Below are 17,946 nucleotides of genomic sequence, written 5' to 3'. Positions count from 1 at the left end.
TTTGTTCAGTTTAGTGTTAAGGTTGTGTTTTGTATTGTTTATTGTATTGTTTTTTCTTTTGTTCTTTTTTCTTGTCTACTCTATTTTGTCTTTTTCTCCTGCCTTTTCTTTTCTTTTTTCTTTTCTTGTAAGTTTGAAAAGTAATAAAGATTATTTTTTTAAAAAATAGAAAGGGATTAGTTTAACCTCTGGTTTGTTAGTGAAACTGAATTACTGTGTTGTGAAATGATGCATGTCTAAAAAGTGTGTCACCAACATGAAAAGTTTGTAAAACTCTGCTCTAGATTATGATTGCTTTCTAGCAGGGAGTAGACTGGGTAGGTGGCTTAGCTAGACAAGTACTGTAGGCCATGCTATGCATGCTTCCTGGAAGCAGTGATTCCCAACAACCAAACACAAAATCTCTACAAACAAATTAAGAGTGAATGCTCATTAAACAGCCAACCACTGTCTAGTTTCCCTACAAATGTATCAGGCTGTATGTTCAATAAACAGGCTGTTGGGAAGCATCCGTAATCACATCCTTACAGAACCATGTGTTCATTGGGGCTTGTGCATGGGGTTGCAACCTCAATGCCAGGAAAGTATATTATAATCCTTAGCCATAAATGTGCAGATAGAGCAACTGAAGTCAATACGAAGCAGGAAAACCTCAGTGCCAGTCCAATCTCTTATTTCATTTATTAAGGCAGAGGATTCATAGAAGGTTGGCTCTGTGTAGGGGTATGCATATGCAGGATTCAGCCACCATGGCCTTTCTAGGCATTCTACCTAATGAGGTCGTTGAGTCCGCACTGTCTCAGTCACTCTTGCAGTCCTAGACCCCTATACCTGTGGGAGTAAATTCTGTGGAAGTCAGAGAGACTTCCATGCAAGTGCACGTGCATAAAGAGGATTGTGCTACAAGGGGCAGAATTCTGGATCACAACTTCTGACCCGTGTGTCATTTTAAAAATTATTTCCCCAGGTAAAAAGCTCGCTACATGTAGTACACTAGCTCATGAGTGAAAGGACAGTGTGGGGACCTCTTTTCTCCGACATGCATGGAGCTCTTAGTCGTGAGAATCTAAAAAGAGCACAGCCACTGAGCCACCGGTCGCGTGAAATTCCACCACCACATTGTGCTCACGAGTCCACTAGCATTAATTCGAAGTGTGCCCGGTGCAATCCGACCCCAATAGGGATCAGAAGAAAAAGATCACCTGAAAGGTTTGTACGGACCTATCCCTTCTTAGCGTTACTTATGATTAGTTTTGCAAAAAGCTCTCTGTCGTTGAGGAGGTCGGCAGAGGAGGGAATATGGAAAGAGAGGAGCACGCGTGTTTTGTTTCTGCTTGCTCCACGAGCGGAGAGGCTTGCCCCCGCCAAGCCGCCTTTCGCCGAGAAGGCACAGCCCCCCCCCCCTCCTCTGAGCAAATAAAAAAGGCGCGGCGGCGGCAGCCCGGTCTCCTCTCCCTCCCTTCCAGCCTGCTCTCCAGGTAGGCGCCTCCCGGCCGGCCGCCGCTGCCAGCAGAGGCTCCTCGCGCTGCCCCGAAGATGGCTGCGACCCTCGGGCTCCCTCGCCGCCCTGCCCGGATCCTGCCGCTGCTGCTGCTGCTGCCCCCGCTCTCCTGGGTCTTGGGGGTCCCCGGGGGCAGCTGCTCAGCCCCGGAGCAGCTCGGTCCGGATCCCCTGCCGGAATCCGCCTTGCAGAAGCCCACCGTCCTCCTCGCCCTCCTGGCCAGGAACGCTGCCCACTCCCTGCCCCACTTCCTCGGCTGCCTGGAGAGGCTGCGGTACCCCAAGAACAGGATCGCCCTCTGGTAAGTTGGCCGAAGGCGCCGCCGGAGAGAGAGACGGGCGGGGGGGGGGGAGACCTCAGTGACCTCATCCCGACGGAGGCTGGGCGAGAGAAAAGTTTCCAGGTAGCTGCATCAACGTGCGGGTTGGTGGGAGTTTGCAGGCAAGGTTGCCAACTGATCAAGGGGCCAGAGTTCTACCAGGTCTGCTCCTGTGCCATTAGCTGAAGCGGGGACTTCAGAAATCCACAGATGAAAATTTTCACCCTGTGATGGAAGCAATATTTCTATCACCTTTGATGTTGCCTGCATAGGATGCTGCTGTTAAGGATCCGGAGGCGGGGTGAGTAAAAGACTGGAAGCACCTGGTGGGATGAATGGAAGGTTGAAGGAGGTGAGACGGGAGAGGCACAACCAAGCAGGGTGGAAAATCTAAAGTTGCAATTTGTAATCCTATGTATTTGAGAGCTAACCCCCTGAACTCACCGGGACTTGCTTCTGAGTAAATTTGCTCAGGTTCACAATGGTTTACTGGCATATATGAGTAGTGTAATAGAACGTGCAGGAGTCTAACATTGGGACTTAGTCTTGCCGTCTGCAGCAGGAAGCACAAGACAGATGAGAATCTTTGTGGCCCAGAAGCCCGTTGAGATTCGTCGTGGCTGCATAGATTCAAGATCTTCTGCAAAAGGAAGGGGGAAGGCAGACGTCAGCGCTCAGCAAGGCTGTGGGCTTCTGGAATTGGGTTTGACAAGCTGTTGCTACTAAGCAGTTTTCAATTGAATGAGATGGAAAAATTATAACCCCTTTTTTGCATGCTCTAACTGCAATACCTGGTTGTCCCCAAGCAATTTATTAATAACTAGGCTTTTGCAGCTGTTGCTTTTGCATAGGGAGAGATTTATTGGAAGCAGTTTGTGTGTGTTTTCTGTCCCTGCCAAGAGAGAACTGTGTCTATTTGTGAGTACCACTTAATCATTCAGTTACATCTGTCACACAAACCCCACTGAACATCACCTTGGCTTGTTCTGTTGGGTTTCTGTGGGAGACTGAAATCACAGCAGTTCCCCTCTCTCCTTGCCCCCAATGGGAATACAGTAGCTGTACAACTGTCTCCAGAAGCATTAAGTGCAAGCGGTAACTCGATCTCCAAGCCATGTGTTTGGGAGGGTAGGGCACATGTGGTAGAAAGAAGGACCAGCTTGTGGCTAACTGTAAGGGAGCGAAGAAGGAGGAGCATAGTTTCCAAACAAAAGCGGCAGTGGCTGATGAGGCTTCATGTCACTTAGTGGGGTTTATTGCAGGGGGCTATGGTTTCCCAAATGAAAAAAAAACACATGTTCCAGTATGATTCCCCCTCCCACTGTACAGATAAGGATCTCTGTGTATGGTTACAGACTGGCAACTTGCCAAAAGCCAGACCATAATATCCAGCTCCATCATAAGTGGAGTGATTTAAGTTGTGCATCTCGTAATCCCCGCCCCCGCCTGTCTCATGACAAGTTTGTTACACTGTGCTAAATAGCCTCGAAAGGCAGTCATGGTTCCAAAGGACCTCCTTTCTTTCAGTAGTCTCAGTCTATTGCACAAATTTGGGCATCAGGACAGCCTCTAGACAGGTGAGGAAGCATTCTTTTAAAAAGAAACCTGGACATGCTCAAGTCTATTTGGCCTCCGATGTTAGAATTCTTGTAAAAGTAACAACCGTGTTTGATTGCTGTACCAAGAAGTTCATTGGGAGCACCTAAAACACGGTGGAAGAGCACCTGTTTTGCATGCAAAAGGCAAGTGTAATGATGGCAGTGCATTATTAATTAGGAACTTGGAAATGGTCCCTTGGAGATGAATGTGAAGTATGCAAAGTCACAACAGTAAAATATAAACAGAAAGAGCATTCATGTGCTTAGTTGTTCTTTTTTTAAAGTAGGAAAGATGCTCATTAATCATAGTGAGCTTCGAAGTTGGAGAGGGCAAAGCTTTTTCTTGTACCATTAGTCCTCAAAATAAATTTGCATTGATGTATTTTCTAAAAATGCAAGCAGAATATTTCTTTCCCCATTACCTGCAGTTTTAGGAGTATGAAGGTTGCTTTTAAAGGTTCTGTGGCTTTAAAAAATCACCTGGATGACTTATTTAAATTTTCCACTGACATCTTATAGACCATTAATATGCCCATGAGAGTACTGTATTCTGAACACTTGGATAAAGTACAGCTATAGCATTAGAACCATAAAGACAATATTGACAGAAGTCCAGCTGGCATGTAATTCCATCTTGTGACAAGGTGTTCCTAATAGAACTATAAAAAGAATAAGATAAATATATTATTAAGCCATTCACATGTTTTGCTGAATTATAGTCTTGGCGGAGTTCAAACAGCATCACTATTTATTTTCCCTTTATGCCCGAGAAAGCAGCCTGGCAGAAGGGGGAGCAGGTGCAGATGTCTCTATCACTACCTATGTCAATGCTAGGTCCTATTGCACCTTTTCCTGTTTGCCTTGCACTCTGAGAAGACCACAGGAACCCCAGGAGAGAAGAGGTGGCAGCTTTGTAGAAAACAGCTGGCTTCTCGCTAGTCTCTACTGTTGTAGGAGAGATTGGGTTGAGAGATACATCTTTGCTTCTCTGAAGATTGAACAACTCTTTGCTTGTGGAGAGAAAAGAGGGACACAAGAATGGATAATGGGTAGTAGCTGCAGTGTACAATTCCTGTGACTAGGTGCAGAGAAAAGGAATAAAAAAGAACATATTCAGACTGGCCTTTTGTAGCTTTAGTTTTGTTTGGTCAAGTAACTCTCCAACCGCAGAACTTGTTTTTAATTACTTTGCAATTTGGTACAGTGGTACCTCAGTTTTCGAACGTAATCTGTTCCGGAAGACCATTCGAGTTACGAAACGTTCAAAAACTGAAACTCAATAGCCAACAGCTAGGCTTCAGGGTTTTGCACTCAGTGGAAGTCGTGTTTCCTGTTCTACTTCCAAGGCGTGTTTGAAAACCAAAGCATTTACTTCCGGGTTTACGGCGTTCGAGTTCCAAAACGTTTGTCAATGGAGACATTAGAAAACCGAGGTACCCCTGTATCACTTGTTTTACCAGTCTCACTGAAGTGTTAGCATTATCTGTACCAGTCTTCCTTTGTAGTTTTCAGGAGCTAATTGTATTTGCCCAAATTCATTGTACACAGTTCTTCCATGGAGTACAGCCCAGACCAAAGCCAAGAGAGTCAATGGAGAAGACAATGGTTGTGCCATAGGGCATGGGAAGCCTAAAGTCAATTGTTTAGTATTTTGAGAGGGTTGAGCTGCAATTTCCGTCCTTTGCAGTGATGCTTTTTTTTTTTAAAAAAAAAGTTTGCATTTAATTTCCTCTCTGAGTCAGTGAATATCGATGATGTTCCCTATTCAGGGGTCAGTTAAAGGCTAAATGTGGTCGTTTTGCATAGCTAAATATGTATGGCTTTTTAGTGGCCCTCTTTCCTCAAGGCACATATGGACGGTCTTCCTGTTGATTTTGCCTTTTTGCTCTTACCATGTTTTATCAAGTGGCAGGCAGCCTTCTCAATATCCTGCATTTCAGTTTTGAAGTACTATGTGAAGACTTCCTTCTCCTGGTGACCCATCTTCATGTTCAAACAGGAACGGCTTTTTTTTTTTTGTATTCTCAGGGGGCTGTTTTGTTTTCCAGGTAGATATATCCTGTGGGCCAGAAATGCCACAGAAACCTGCCTCACAAGTGAAGGAGTTACAATAAAATGCAATATGTCACATACTGAATTCTGTGAAATTCAAATTGTAATACAGTGCAATAAAGTTGAATATATGAAGAAGCAATAATAATACAATTAAAGACCACACAGAATCTAGCACAGCACATTACCGTTGCTACAACAATATCAAGTTGTCCACCAGGAGCCTCAATAATTTTCACTTGGTTCATGGGGGGAAAGTTTGGGAACCATTGCTCTAGATGATATTGCTTCACACGGTGGTGGAATTGGCAGTGCTTAAGCATGGTCACCAGTGGCTCCCCCCTTCTTGGGGCATGCATGTGGGGCAGTGGGTGGCTGCCTGCCTGTGCTGTGCTTTTGCAGAAGATGGAAACACCACTTTCTGATGCTGTTATCTCCTGCAGAACCACAAAGGAGAAGGAGAAGAAAAAACATCTACAGAGAAATGGGGGTGCTTTTCTCTCCCGATAGTTAGGCTGAATTCTACAATTAAGTCCACTGGTGCAGAATTTAAAAATAAAATTGCATTTGCACCTAGTCCTAATTAGGATTTGGTCCCCCCCCCAAAAAAAAAGTATAGGAAGGGTCTATTCATCTCATCCATGCACCCCAAAAAGAAAAATGATATATTTTGTATGTATGATGATAACCCAGACACTATCTTTTTCCTCTCTGGCTAAACTTAGGCACTAAAGAAATGTTTTTGCCTCCCTCATCCTCTTTTGGTATCTCAGCAAGCAAAAGTTGCTCATGGCAGCAATCTGTTCTTAATTTAATGCATAGTGGCCAAATAATAGCTTGCAACACCAAAAAGCATAGAAGCCCCTGCTGCGCCACCACGGACAGATGATTAGCACTAGAGCAGAGGATCAAAGGTCCTGCTGACTCCGCTTGACCAGTAGCCACCTACTAACAGAAAGCAGGCAGGAAGGCAGGTAGAAAACAGATGTGTTTTATAGTATTGTTGATTCGGTGTAAAATGACACTTTTGGAAGGTTGTATGCCTGGGAACCTGCACAACCCTTGCACCACTGCTTTTAACCCTTCTTTCTCCCCCACCAGCCACAATTCTGGATGTGTATTTGTCTGGTTGAAAGAGAAAGTGCTGAGGAAGAGGGTTGCAGGGAGAATGGTTGAGCAGGATCTCTGCCAAACATGTTGCTTTAGCCTCAGTTTCAGAGAGAGAGAAGCAGTCCATAAATGGAAGTACAGTATTTAATTGTTAAGATTTTAGACTGGATGTTAATATTCTTCCAAAAGTCAATATTGGTTGGCCTCTCTCTGCAGTTTCCTCTCTTTCCCCCACCCCTCTAATTGATTTGAGTCCATGAATTATTCACTGCTGAGCTCCTGGAAAAAGTAAACTGTTGCGTCCCAAAGGTAATGGTAGTGGACATGTGGATAGGTTCCATGAACTGTGAAGGTATAAATCAGACTTGATTGAAGGAGCCGAATGTGACTCCCAGCAAGAGGAGTTGATGCAGGTGAGGGACACACGGAGGAGCCCAGCAAGGAGTTACGGGGCCTTCCTGGGCCTGAAGTTAGCTGCCCCTTAGATAGAATCACACATCACAGCTTGGATTGGGACGCCCATCATCTTGAAGTGGCTGGGAGCAGGAGAGCTTCCAAAGTATTTAAATTTAATCAGACCCTCAATATAGAAAGGTTAAAGGTAAAGGAAAAGGACCCCTGGGTGGCTAAGTCCAGTCAAATTCAACTCTGCTTTCAGGCCGAGGGAGCCGGCATTTGGTCTGCAGTCAGCTTTCTGGGTCACGTGGCCAGCATGACTCAACCGCTTCTGGCGCAATGGGACACCGTGACGGAAGCCAGAGCGCACGGAAACAGCATTTGTGTGTTTTCCAAAGCACCTAGTCTCAAAATACTGCCTCCCTCCATATGACCCCACTGGGCCTGCAATCATCCTCTGAGGCTGTTTTTCGTGTGTCCCTCCCCAAGAGAGGTCCAGAGGGTGGACCTTTTCTGCAGTGGCTCCCACTTGTGGAATGCTCTGCCCAGGTTGGTGCCTTCATTATGCACCTTTAGGCGCCAGGTAAAAATGTTCCTCTTCAACCAGGCTTTGGGCATACTAACTGTTATGTACTGAAGTTCTCACCCTGGGCCAGCAGGGGGATACTGTAGATAGTTATGCAAATAAGGGATTGAAAGTGACGTTCACTGATTGGATAGTTTTAGAAAATTGTTACAGTTACGTTGTACTGGAGCTCTATATAAGCAGGCTGACTGAACCCTTCAGTTCAGTTCTGGCCTGGCCTGTGAATAAACAAGAGCTGTTTGAAGAATCGCTGTGTCGTCTGATATGTTCACCCACAACTTAACACTAACATCCTATATCCTTTTAAATGTATTTGTGGGAGGGGAAGGAGGGTTGTTTTGATTTGTTTTATTCTTCTTAATATGTTTTTTGCGTTTTTATCTTGTATTTTTGTGCTGTGAACCACCCTAAGATCTATAGATGAAGGGTAGAATACAAATTCAATAAATAATGAAAATAGCCATGTCAGATAAGGCCAGTGTTGTGCCCATGTCGAACTGAGAGATGCTGGCTTGCTGGCCAGCACCCAGATGCATCGTACACTTCTGAGGTAGGCTGTGTTTTCTTTCAGCACTGCACGTTTAAACTGGCTTAACAGTAATTTCCCCTCACTAGGGAATTTTGAGAACTGTAGTTCTGTGAGGGGGAGGCTAAGGACTTATTGAAGAGAACTCTCAATATTCAATTGTTTAGAGTAACACCATGGCGGTTAATTTGAATTTATAGCTTATAGAACCAATATAGGTTATAAACTTTTTGGTGAGGGAGGGTGTCCTGCCTGATTGTAGGCTGAGGTACAACTTATTTTTATTACTTATATAAGTGGATGTGGATGTCTTTCTGAATTTGTGCTGTACCTGTTGAAGCTCTTGCAAAGTAGCAAGGAGTCTTGGTGCTTTCTGAATGTCTGCAAACCCAAAAAAGGTCAAAGAGGGACATCCCCCCCCCCCCATCTTTCTCTCAAACCTGGTGAAAAGTAGGAGCTTGTCCCTGATGCGGCCTGCACCTGTGAAGCCCAAATAGTTGCCCTTGCCCCTAACAGGCTGCTGAATATGTTTATTTACCATGTTGCATTTGTCTATTATTGATGAATTGTCAAAGTCTCTGAGCTGCCTAGAAAATGGGATAGGGAATTTCACTGTACACTGCGGTAGAGGAGTCTCTGACCTTCTCAGTGGAATGCTGGAAGTGAACCGGAGGCTTGTCCACGCTCAATATGTTTCCATCGGTTTCACAATGCAGAACAAGCAAATAAAGTCCACACAAGAGGCATCTAAGTGTCAGTATGATGCCCCTTTTTGTACAGCATTTTGAATTGTCTGTTTACAATATGACTTGTGTAGATCTGTGTTTCCCAAACTTCTGAGAGCTGAGGCATGCTTAGTGGGTTTTTTTTAATTTTAAATAAAATTGGTGGCATGATTCACTCTTGCACTCAAAAGATTTGCTTTCAGAATGTCTAAGACCAAAATCTATCATTCCATAGAGATGCCCTGATCTCTGAATGGGCTGTTTGGATAGGTGTGTCTTGATTCAAAGGAGGTGAGCTCAGAACAGTGACTTGTGCAGAAGAGACACCTGTAGCCCCTTCTAGGAACAGATAACTAGTACAGCTTTTAATTCAGAGGGATTGGCCCATCGTATCACACCAAATGTTGAGATGTAGCAGAATTAACCACCTTCAGTGAAGGCCAATTGAAATGAAATAAGGCAGGAGCCATTAATCATGCAGAGACACACTGGGTAGGAGTATAGTTCAGGCTTGCAAGAACTTTTAATTGCACAAATTGGGAATGACTATTGCAGGGTATGACAGCAGGAGTTCTTTGGATTTGTTTAATCCCCTAACTAAGTCTGTCGTTACATTTATGAACACTTTTATAATGGGCTGTGTGAGCCTTGAGCAATAAATTCTTTCAGACAGCTTTTTTATTATGATTTTTTAAAAAAACAGTATCAGGTTACTGGAACAACCTGGCAAAGGTCATTTTCTGTAGCTCACACGAGGGTAATAATTGCCCTAATACGCTTTGTTGAACATTTTTTTCCTGGAACCGGAGACCATCAAATTACTCATCTCAAAGTACAAAATCTGGTTCAGAAATGGTCTGACTACATGAAAATCTTAGCTGTATTGAGCACTTTACATTCACTTGCCATGTATTTTCCTTAATAAAGTCCAGGCTAATCTGGAGATTATACTGATAAGAATGGAAGATGTAAATAGGGTGATTATGTTTTGGTGTTAATGTGGCTGGTTGTTGTGCTCATAAAGCAGAATGATCTTCCCAGTGAGTTGGTATTTCAGGCCAATGAAGTCATAGCTGTCTGCCCGGCAGTCTCCAGCTTGGAATCATTCATGCAAAATAAAGTTATTGCCAGAATTTCTCTTCACATACCTGCATTTGACGGAGGGCTCCTTGGACAGGTCAAGAGAGGTTTTGTTTGGTCAGTGGCATTTTCTTGTAATGGGAATCTTCCTAAGACAGATCTGTCCTAAACTGCAAGCAAAAGAGCATACATGAGGTCCATTTCACAATCCATGTAGCACCAGGGCCATGACACTTAAATCTGGCTCAGTTCTAGAAATCAGACTAAACAAGCTAGAGGCAAAGCTAGATAGTAAGTACAGCAGTTTTGGGGTGAAGGATGAGTCATAGCAGATCAAATAGCCACAAACGGGTTGTAGTGCAGCCCAATCGCCTTCTCAGTCCAGCTCAGGGAGAGTCTGGGGATCAGCGTGTTTTGACACGAGTAGAATGTGTCCTTTTATTTAAAATGCATCTCTGGGTTATTTGTGGGGCAGAGGAATTCGTTCATTCCCCCCCCCCCCCAAAAAAAAATATAGTCCGGCCCACCACATGGTCTGAGGGACGGTGGACCAGCCCATGGCTGAAAAAGGCTGCTGACCCCTTGTATTAGCTCATCTACAAGAATACAAAAATCACAAAGTTTGGGAAAAGTTGGGAACATTTGAGCTTGGTAGCTGCCAGATTATAAGGAAGTGGTTTTACCAGACAGTCAGCAAACCTTGCTAGAACTCAGTAATAATAATAATAATAATAAATTTTATTTATATCCCGCCCTCCCCAGCCGAAGCCGGGCTCAGGGCGGCTAACAACACTAAAACAGTACAACATTATAAAACATTATAAAAATGAATTAAAATCAAAATTGATGGCAACCATAAACTAAAGTTTTGTAAAGATTGCCAAAGGAGGGAGTCAGGCTGCGCCCTGACCAAAGGCCAGGTGGAACAGCTCTGTCTTGCAGGCCCTGCGGAAAGATGTCAAATCCTGCAGGGCCCTTGTCTCTTGTGGGACAGTGTTCCACCAGGTTGGAGCCGCAGCCGAAAAAGCCCTGGCTCTAGTTGAGGCCAGCCTAACCTCTCTGTGGCTTGGGACCTTCAAGGTGTTTTTATTTGAAGATCGTAAGTTCCTCTGTGGGGCATACCAGGAGAGGCGGTCCCGTAGGTACGAGGGCCCTAGGCCGTATAGGGCTTTGAAGGTTAAAACCAGCACCTTAAACCTGATCCTGTACTCCACCGGGAGCCAGTGCAGCTGGTATAGCACCGGATGAATGTGATCTCTAAGCGAAGACCCCGTAAGGAGTCTCGCTGCGGCATTTTGCACCCGCTGGAGTTTCTGGGTCAGTCTCAAGGGCAGCCCCATGTAGAGCGAGTTACAATAATCCAGTCTGGAGGTGACCGTCGCATGGATCACAGTGGCTAGGTCAGGGCGAGAGAGGTAAGGAGCCAACTGTTTAGCTTGGCGAAGATGAAAAAATGCCGCCTTTGTTATAGCTGCAATCTGCGCCTCCATGGAGAGGGAGGTATCGAAGATTACACCCAAACTCTTAACGGACGGTGCTGGCACTAATTGCACCCCCGCAAGAGATGGGAGTTGCCCCCTCAGTCCCATGTCGTCCCGTCCCAGCCAGAGGACCTCTGTCTTCGAAGGATTTAACTTCAACCGGCTCCCACGTAACCATCCAGCCACAGCCTCCAAGCATCTGATCAGTGTGTCTGGGGCTGAGTCTGGGTGGCCGTCCATCAACAGATAGAGTTGGGTGTCATCAGCATACTGATGGCAGCCCAGCCCAAAACTCTGGGCGAGGGGGCACATAAAGATGTTAAAAAGCATCGGGGAGAGTATTGCACCCTGGGGCACACCACACACCAAGGAGTGGCGGGATGACAATTCCCCCCCAAGCGCCACCCTCTGTCCCCGACCAGAGAGAAACGAGCGCAGCTATTGAAGGACTGTGCCCTGGATCCCCACGTCGGCAAGGCGGTGGTCCAGGAGTTCGTGATCGACCATGTCGAAGGCTGCTGACAGGTCTAGAAGAATCAGCAGCTAACTGCAAGACACCACTACCACCACCTTGGGGAAGACTTTGGCATACTTTCACAAACATTTCATTATAACAAGAAAAGTCAGAAACTACATCTGAGAATGTCAAACATTTGACAGGAGTCTAAATTCTGTATTGGATTCACTATTGGTGAAACTAGTCAGCTAGATATTTTTATTAGAAGATGTCTGATTCCAAATCTTAGATAAAAGAAACCACCCCAAAGGAAGTCTTGGCCATAACATGAGCTTCATTTCCTCAAAGCTTTGTGATTTTGACTGATATATGATGAACCTGTCAGAGAATGGAATGCTGGTTCAGCCATTCATCTTTTGCTTGCCTCCATGCTTTAGAAAGTTCCCCACCTTCTAAAACTTAAAAAAGGTACGATTAATTTACTTGTTCATTTGTTTACTTTTTAATACACTCTGCCTCCCAGAGCGTAAAACTGCTCTGAGAATTGAGAAGGGGGAGGTTTCTTAGTGACAACACAATCGGTGCTTCCCGCAGCTGGCATCTCCTTGCACATTTGTACTTCTGACCCCAGGCCACGGAGAGAGAAAATAGATGTGGATTTAATGTGGTTGCTTCCATATGTCAGCCTTTGCTGAAATGATGCTCTCCAGGTGTTTTGGACTACAACTGCCATGAGCCACAGCTAGCATGGCTAATGATCAAGGATAATGGGGTCAGGTGAGTGGATGCTGCCATTTGTCATGTTGAGAAAGCATTGCAGGAGGCCAACCATTTTGGGTAAAGGAAGGAAAATGTTTAAAAGAGTAAAGGGAATTGTGTGTTCTCTGGACACTCTCCAAGATGCACAGTTGGTTTGCCCCTTCCGCATATGATTCAAATTCAAAATGAATTTATTCTCTTTTCCACCCTGTAACTGCCAACAGAAGTAACTGTTTACCAGTCACCGATTGAGAGAATGAGCCAAGCAGGTTGCCACAGACATGTCTCATGCGCACGCCTGTGGCTTGAAACTCTTGAGGCAGACAAAAATAAAACTGACAAAATCCATTATCCTGCATACTACATTACTGTAAACTCATTCTCCAAGGCAGGCCCTTTCGTATCCAAAGTAGTCCATGAATGCACAAGAGGGAGTTCTTAGGTTTGCAGAAATCCAAAAAAAAAAAATTGTGGGGAAAACCCTAAAAGGCAAGGGGGGTCAGAAGCAGCCCAAAGTGGGCGTTCCTTTCATAACTGAGAAACACAAAGATATTCAGTGAGAGTTTTTGCTACCAACACTCATGCTGTGGTTAACAAATTGCACACCAGCTCCTTATAATTGGAACCAATTTGGTCACTTAGGTAGTTTAACAAAATTGTCCTAGGAGCTAGTGGCATTTTGATTATTTTAAGGCTATTGCTTTTGTTGACTTCAGTTGGTGCCGAATCATTTTGAAGCCATAGTCAAGGGGTAGGGAATTCAATCAGACTAGCAGGCTGTATCTTACCCAACTTACCCAAGGGCCAAGTTTGACAGGTGGGTGGGGCTACTGACCTTTGACTCACCTGATGTCACGATGGCCTCAGGTGCCCTATTTTCACTCACACAATTTAAAATTAAACACTGGAGGCACAGTGTTTTGCACACCCTGATGATCAGCTTTGCAGGGGTTTTGCAAACTTCCATTTGGGTCAAACATTTCTTTACCTGCCCTATGCATATGGTGTCATTTATGATGTCACGTATAGAGCAACTGGGAGGCTTGAACAGAATGGCTTTTGGGCCCAAATAGGAAGTCCTGACAGGCTTCGTTAGTCTCACTATAGCTAGAAGAAAGCTTCCAAACTGCGGTATGAGTTAACTATCATTTAAATTGCCATAAAAGTTAGTGCAGATGTGAGTGGTTATTTTGTGGCTGTAATGGTAGTTATCCCAAGAGAGAGAGGAAATACCCAAACAAATGAGGAAAAGAGGAGCTGCACAGTGTGTGTGCTCCTGATGGCCAACCCATGATTTGGCTGTCAGACATTATATCCATTCTTGGTCAGTTTCTAGTCCAAATTCACCCATTGCGCTTCATGGCTGAGTGGAAATTTGAACCAAAGTGTCTCCTGTCCAAATCTGGCACAGTGTCCACTAAATTCTTGGCTCTCGTGACTCTAATGCAGAAGTGCAAGTCACAGTGTCCCTGTGTGCACAACCCTTGAGACTGAGAACCCAGTCACTCCAGGACACATGTTGCACTCTTGCTAAGTGCTTGTTGAGACGGATTTCATAAAATCTTTCTTACAAGTCTGCCTTCAGGCCATGCTCATTGTTCCCCAAAATTTATGAACTTCATTGCATGCTGCCGGATCTGTAAAAACATGTAATCAGGAGCAACCTGTAGTCCCCCGCCCCAGTGTGTTTAAAGTGCCTAAGGTGGAAATTTTATTTGATGGGATGTTTGCTGGTTAGAATTTACCAAACCAGGCTGATATCTGTGGTTGGGTGGGTTTAACATCATTTTTATATTATTATTATTTTTAATAGGCCAGTTTAGTTCACGAGGTGCAGACTTACAGAGATGCTATCTGAAATCTGCAATGGCCCTAGTTTTTATTCCTGTAGGTTCCCTCTGTTCCCTGGTACCTTTACCATGCAGTCCTCCCATGAGCTCAAACCTCCTAGGCTAAAAATGTATTAAATTGTTAGCATATCTAAGTTGATGTGTCAGCACTAAGTAGCTATTTTGGTGTAAAAGCTCAGCTATCAGAAAATAAATATGTCCCCATAAAAATAGAACTAACTAAGCCTGAAGCATTCCACTATGTCACTTTTTATAAATAAAGCTGTTAACAATTGATATGGATCAGTGTGTAATCGTGCTTTTTATTTGACCTAGTATCTCTGTGTGAACAGTACACTTAATCCTTTACACGTTTTCCCTCCCCTGTTCTCAAAGATCAATGTTTCTGAGCAATGAAAAATAAATCAAAACTCACAACTGATGCCAGAAATAAACACTGACCTTAAACAATGCTTGTGTAAATACTGGTTGGGTAGGAAATATATGAAAATAGGCTCTCTTCTAAAACTTATTTGAGTGAATTTCATCAATGGTTTCCTTCTACATTTTTTGGGGGGAGTGGTGGTGGGGCAGTGGAATTGCTTTAATACCGCATCAGCATCATTTTCATCCTCTGCATCATTTGTCCATGTGCCATTTAATCAGAATGGGTGTAGTGGCCAATATGATCTGTCCATAATGCCTCAATGCAACGCCATGCATGAAGACTCAAGGATGTCCTTAAATAAAATCAGATGGGTGAACACACTATGTGAGGGCAAAGAAGATTAGAAATTTTGTTTGAGAATCATTCATTGAAAGGTTGTCTTGCCAAGTGCAAGGTAGTTCTTTTAAAATGAGATTCAGAAGTAATAGAAAATGCAAGTGAGTGAGAAGATTAAAGATTTTATTCTAAACAGGAAGCAATACAGTGGTACCTCTGGTTGTGAACGGGATCCATTCCAGAGCTCTGTTCACAACCTGAAAGGAACGCAACCCGCGTCCGCGGGTCTGTGCACGTGCAGGTCGCGATTCATCGCTTCTGCACATGCGCGTGACATCATTTTACACGTCTGTGCATGCAAGAGTGGCAAAATCCGGAAGTAACCCTTTCCGGAACTTCCGGGTCGCTGCGGGACGCAACCTGAAAAGACGTAACCTGAATGGAACGTAAGAAGAGGTATGGCTGTATATACAGACCAAGCAAGCGCTTCAAGCTGCCACTTGGAATCCCTCAAGAAGCGGTGAAGTGAGTCGCCCAGGAAGCCTCCGTTTGCATGGCCCCTCGACCCAGGCTTCTCTCTATTCTGCCCCAAACCATATGATTTATAGATAGCTAGATAGCGAGCCTGCGTGCAAATTATTCATTAGCCACCCCCTCCCAATGCCTCACTTTCTTGAAACAATTTCCAGCATCAAAGAAAGTGCTCAGCACTATCTCTTCCTCCTGATTAGGACACTATAGGCTGTTCTCATGCCATCAAAGAACTTAAGAGACAAGGAGAGGGGGGAGGGAACAGAGGCAGGAAGAGGGAAACCGAGTCAGATCACTAACTCTGGATAGATTGCCCATACAAAGGTGGGGTATCAGAATTGAAAGACTCAGATGCTGCTGCTGCCAGAACAAAAGGGAATTTGGCTACAGTGGAAATGCTGGGCAGGTGAATATTCTGCACTGCACCCCTCCCCAAATTTTGCCTATGCTGAGTGTGTTAATTTCAAGGGGAGTATCAAAACTGGAGAATGCACAGTACTGCCCAGAATTCAACCCACAAAAACATAGCAGGCACACACAGAGCTCTATAAATTGGATAACTTTGCTTTTAATTAAATACAAAGGGAGGAATTCAACTTTGCACTAGCATAAATCTCACTTCCCTCCCCTATGCCCTGTTCTGGAGGTAGGAGACCCTCCAAAGCTAATGGGGGGTGGGTGGCTGCAGGAGGCATGGGGGGGGGGGCTGTCGCAGTAGCAGGAGTGCTTGTGCTGCCTCCTGCTAGTGCAATTACTTAGTTGGATCCATCCCCAAGCAAGGATTACTAGCAGTTACTGGCATGGAAATATACTTGAAAGCCTGTGACCAATGCTTAGTGAAATCCTGAGGCAGAAAAAGGATTGCTTAATTATTTAGTGGAAGACTGTGGACTTTTCAGTGCCTCATAGAATCATAAAACTGTAAAGTTGGAAGGGACCCTGAGGGTCATCTAATCCACCCCCCTGCAATGCAGGAAACTCAGCTCAAGCATCCATGACAGATGACCATCCCACCTCTGCTTAAAACTTTCCAGTGAAGGAGGGTCCACCACCTTCCAAGGAAGTCCACTGCTGAGCCACTTTTACCATTAGAAAGTTCTTCCTGGTGTTCAGTTGGACTCTCCTTTCTTGTAACGTGACTCCTTTGGTTCAGTTCTTGCCCTCTGGAACAGGAGTTATTTTATAGTTCTTGCCTCATGCACTTCTTGCTTTCCCTTATGAATAAATTACATAGAAGTAAGAGAGGGTTTTTGGGACGCGGGTGGCGCTGTGGGTTAAACCTCAGCACCTAGGACCTGCCGATCGCATGGTCGGCGGTTTGAATCCCTGCGGCGGGGTGCACTCCCGTCGTTCGGTCCCAGAGCCTGCCAACCTAGCAGTTCGAAAGCACCCCTAAGTGCAAGTAGATAAATAGGGACCGCTTACCAGCAGGAAGGTAAACGGCGTTCCGTGTGCTGCGCTGGCTCGCCAGATGCAGCTTGTCATGCCACGTGACCCGGAAGTGTCTGCGGACAGCGCTGGCTCCCGACCTATAGAGTGAGATGAGTGCACAACCCTAGAGTCTGGCAAGACTGGCCCGTACGGGCAGGGGTACCTTTACCTTTACCTTTAAGAGAGGGTTTGCAGATTTAGCATAATTTAGATAAGGCCGTTGAGCTCAGCCTTTTCTGAATGCAATATTTTGGTCACCTTAGCAAAGCATTTGCAGTATGTATGCATGTATATGTAAGCAGCGTTCGAAACTCCCATTGTTCTAGGCAATTTCATCAGCGCAAGCAGTTTCTGATCTCTGGGCACAATACTGCACCTAGGATTTCAGATTAAAACTGCAGAGTGGAAGGAAAGGAGGACCTTTTTCTGCCTCCCCACTTCTAGCCACTCTCTGAAGAATGGAGAAGAGACCCTTTTCAGAATATTAGGGGGGTGGGCAGGGGAAGGACTAGAGCATGTGAAAAACAAACATAAGATTTTAGCTGCAGTTCATTCATTTTCAGCTTTGTACTATTGTTATGAGAAAGTGAACCTAGACATTCCGTTCTTGTGCCCATAACCTTGGTTTAAGGTGCCCTTAAACTTTCATATATCAATTTCTAACACTGATACTAAGGCAAGAGAACTCGTAGCCTAGCTTGTGACTTTCTGATGGTCAGAAGTAATCACGCACTCTTTGTCCTCCTAAATTATAGTGCTCCATGTGCCCTGCTATAAACCTCCTCTTCTGTCTGGTTGCCCTTTTGTGATCAGAGTTGCAACTTGACTTGCAGGATATGGC

General features: G+C 44.8%; 1 protein-coding gene across 1 annotated transcript in view; it reads left to right on the top strand.

Annotated features, from left to right (window-relative positions):
• Positions 1–1,274: 1,274 nt before the first annotated feature.
• COLGALT2 (collagen beta(1-O)galactosyltransferase 2) overlaps positions 1,275–17,946 on the top strand; it is a 57,087-nt gene continuing 40,415 nt past the window's right edge. The window contains exon 1 of the mRNA XM_083743865.1: positions 1,275–1,802. Within this exon, the coding sequence (XP_083599991.1) occupies positions 1,537–1,802 (266 nt within the window). The 5' untranslated portion in view covers positions 1,275–1,536. The remainder of the gene's footprint in view (positions 1,803–17,946) is intronic.

Source organism: Podarcis gaigeae, assembly GCF_964106915.1.
Source record: "Podarcis gaigeae genome assembly, chromosome: 6".
NCBI classification, from domain to species: Eukaryota; Metazoa; Chordata; class Lepidosauria; order Squamata; family Lacertidae; genus Podarcis; species Podarcis gaigeae.
This window is presented reverse-complemented; position numbering and strand designations above follow the sequence as displayed.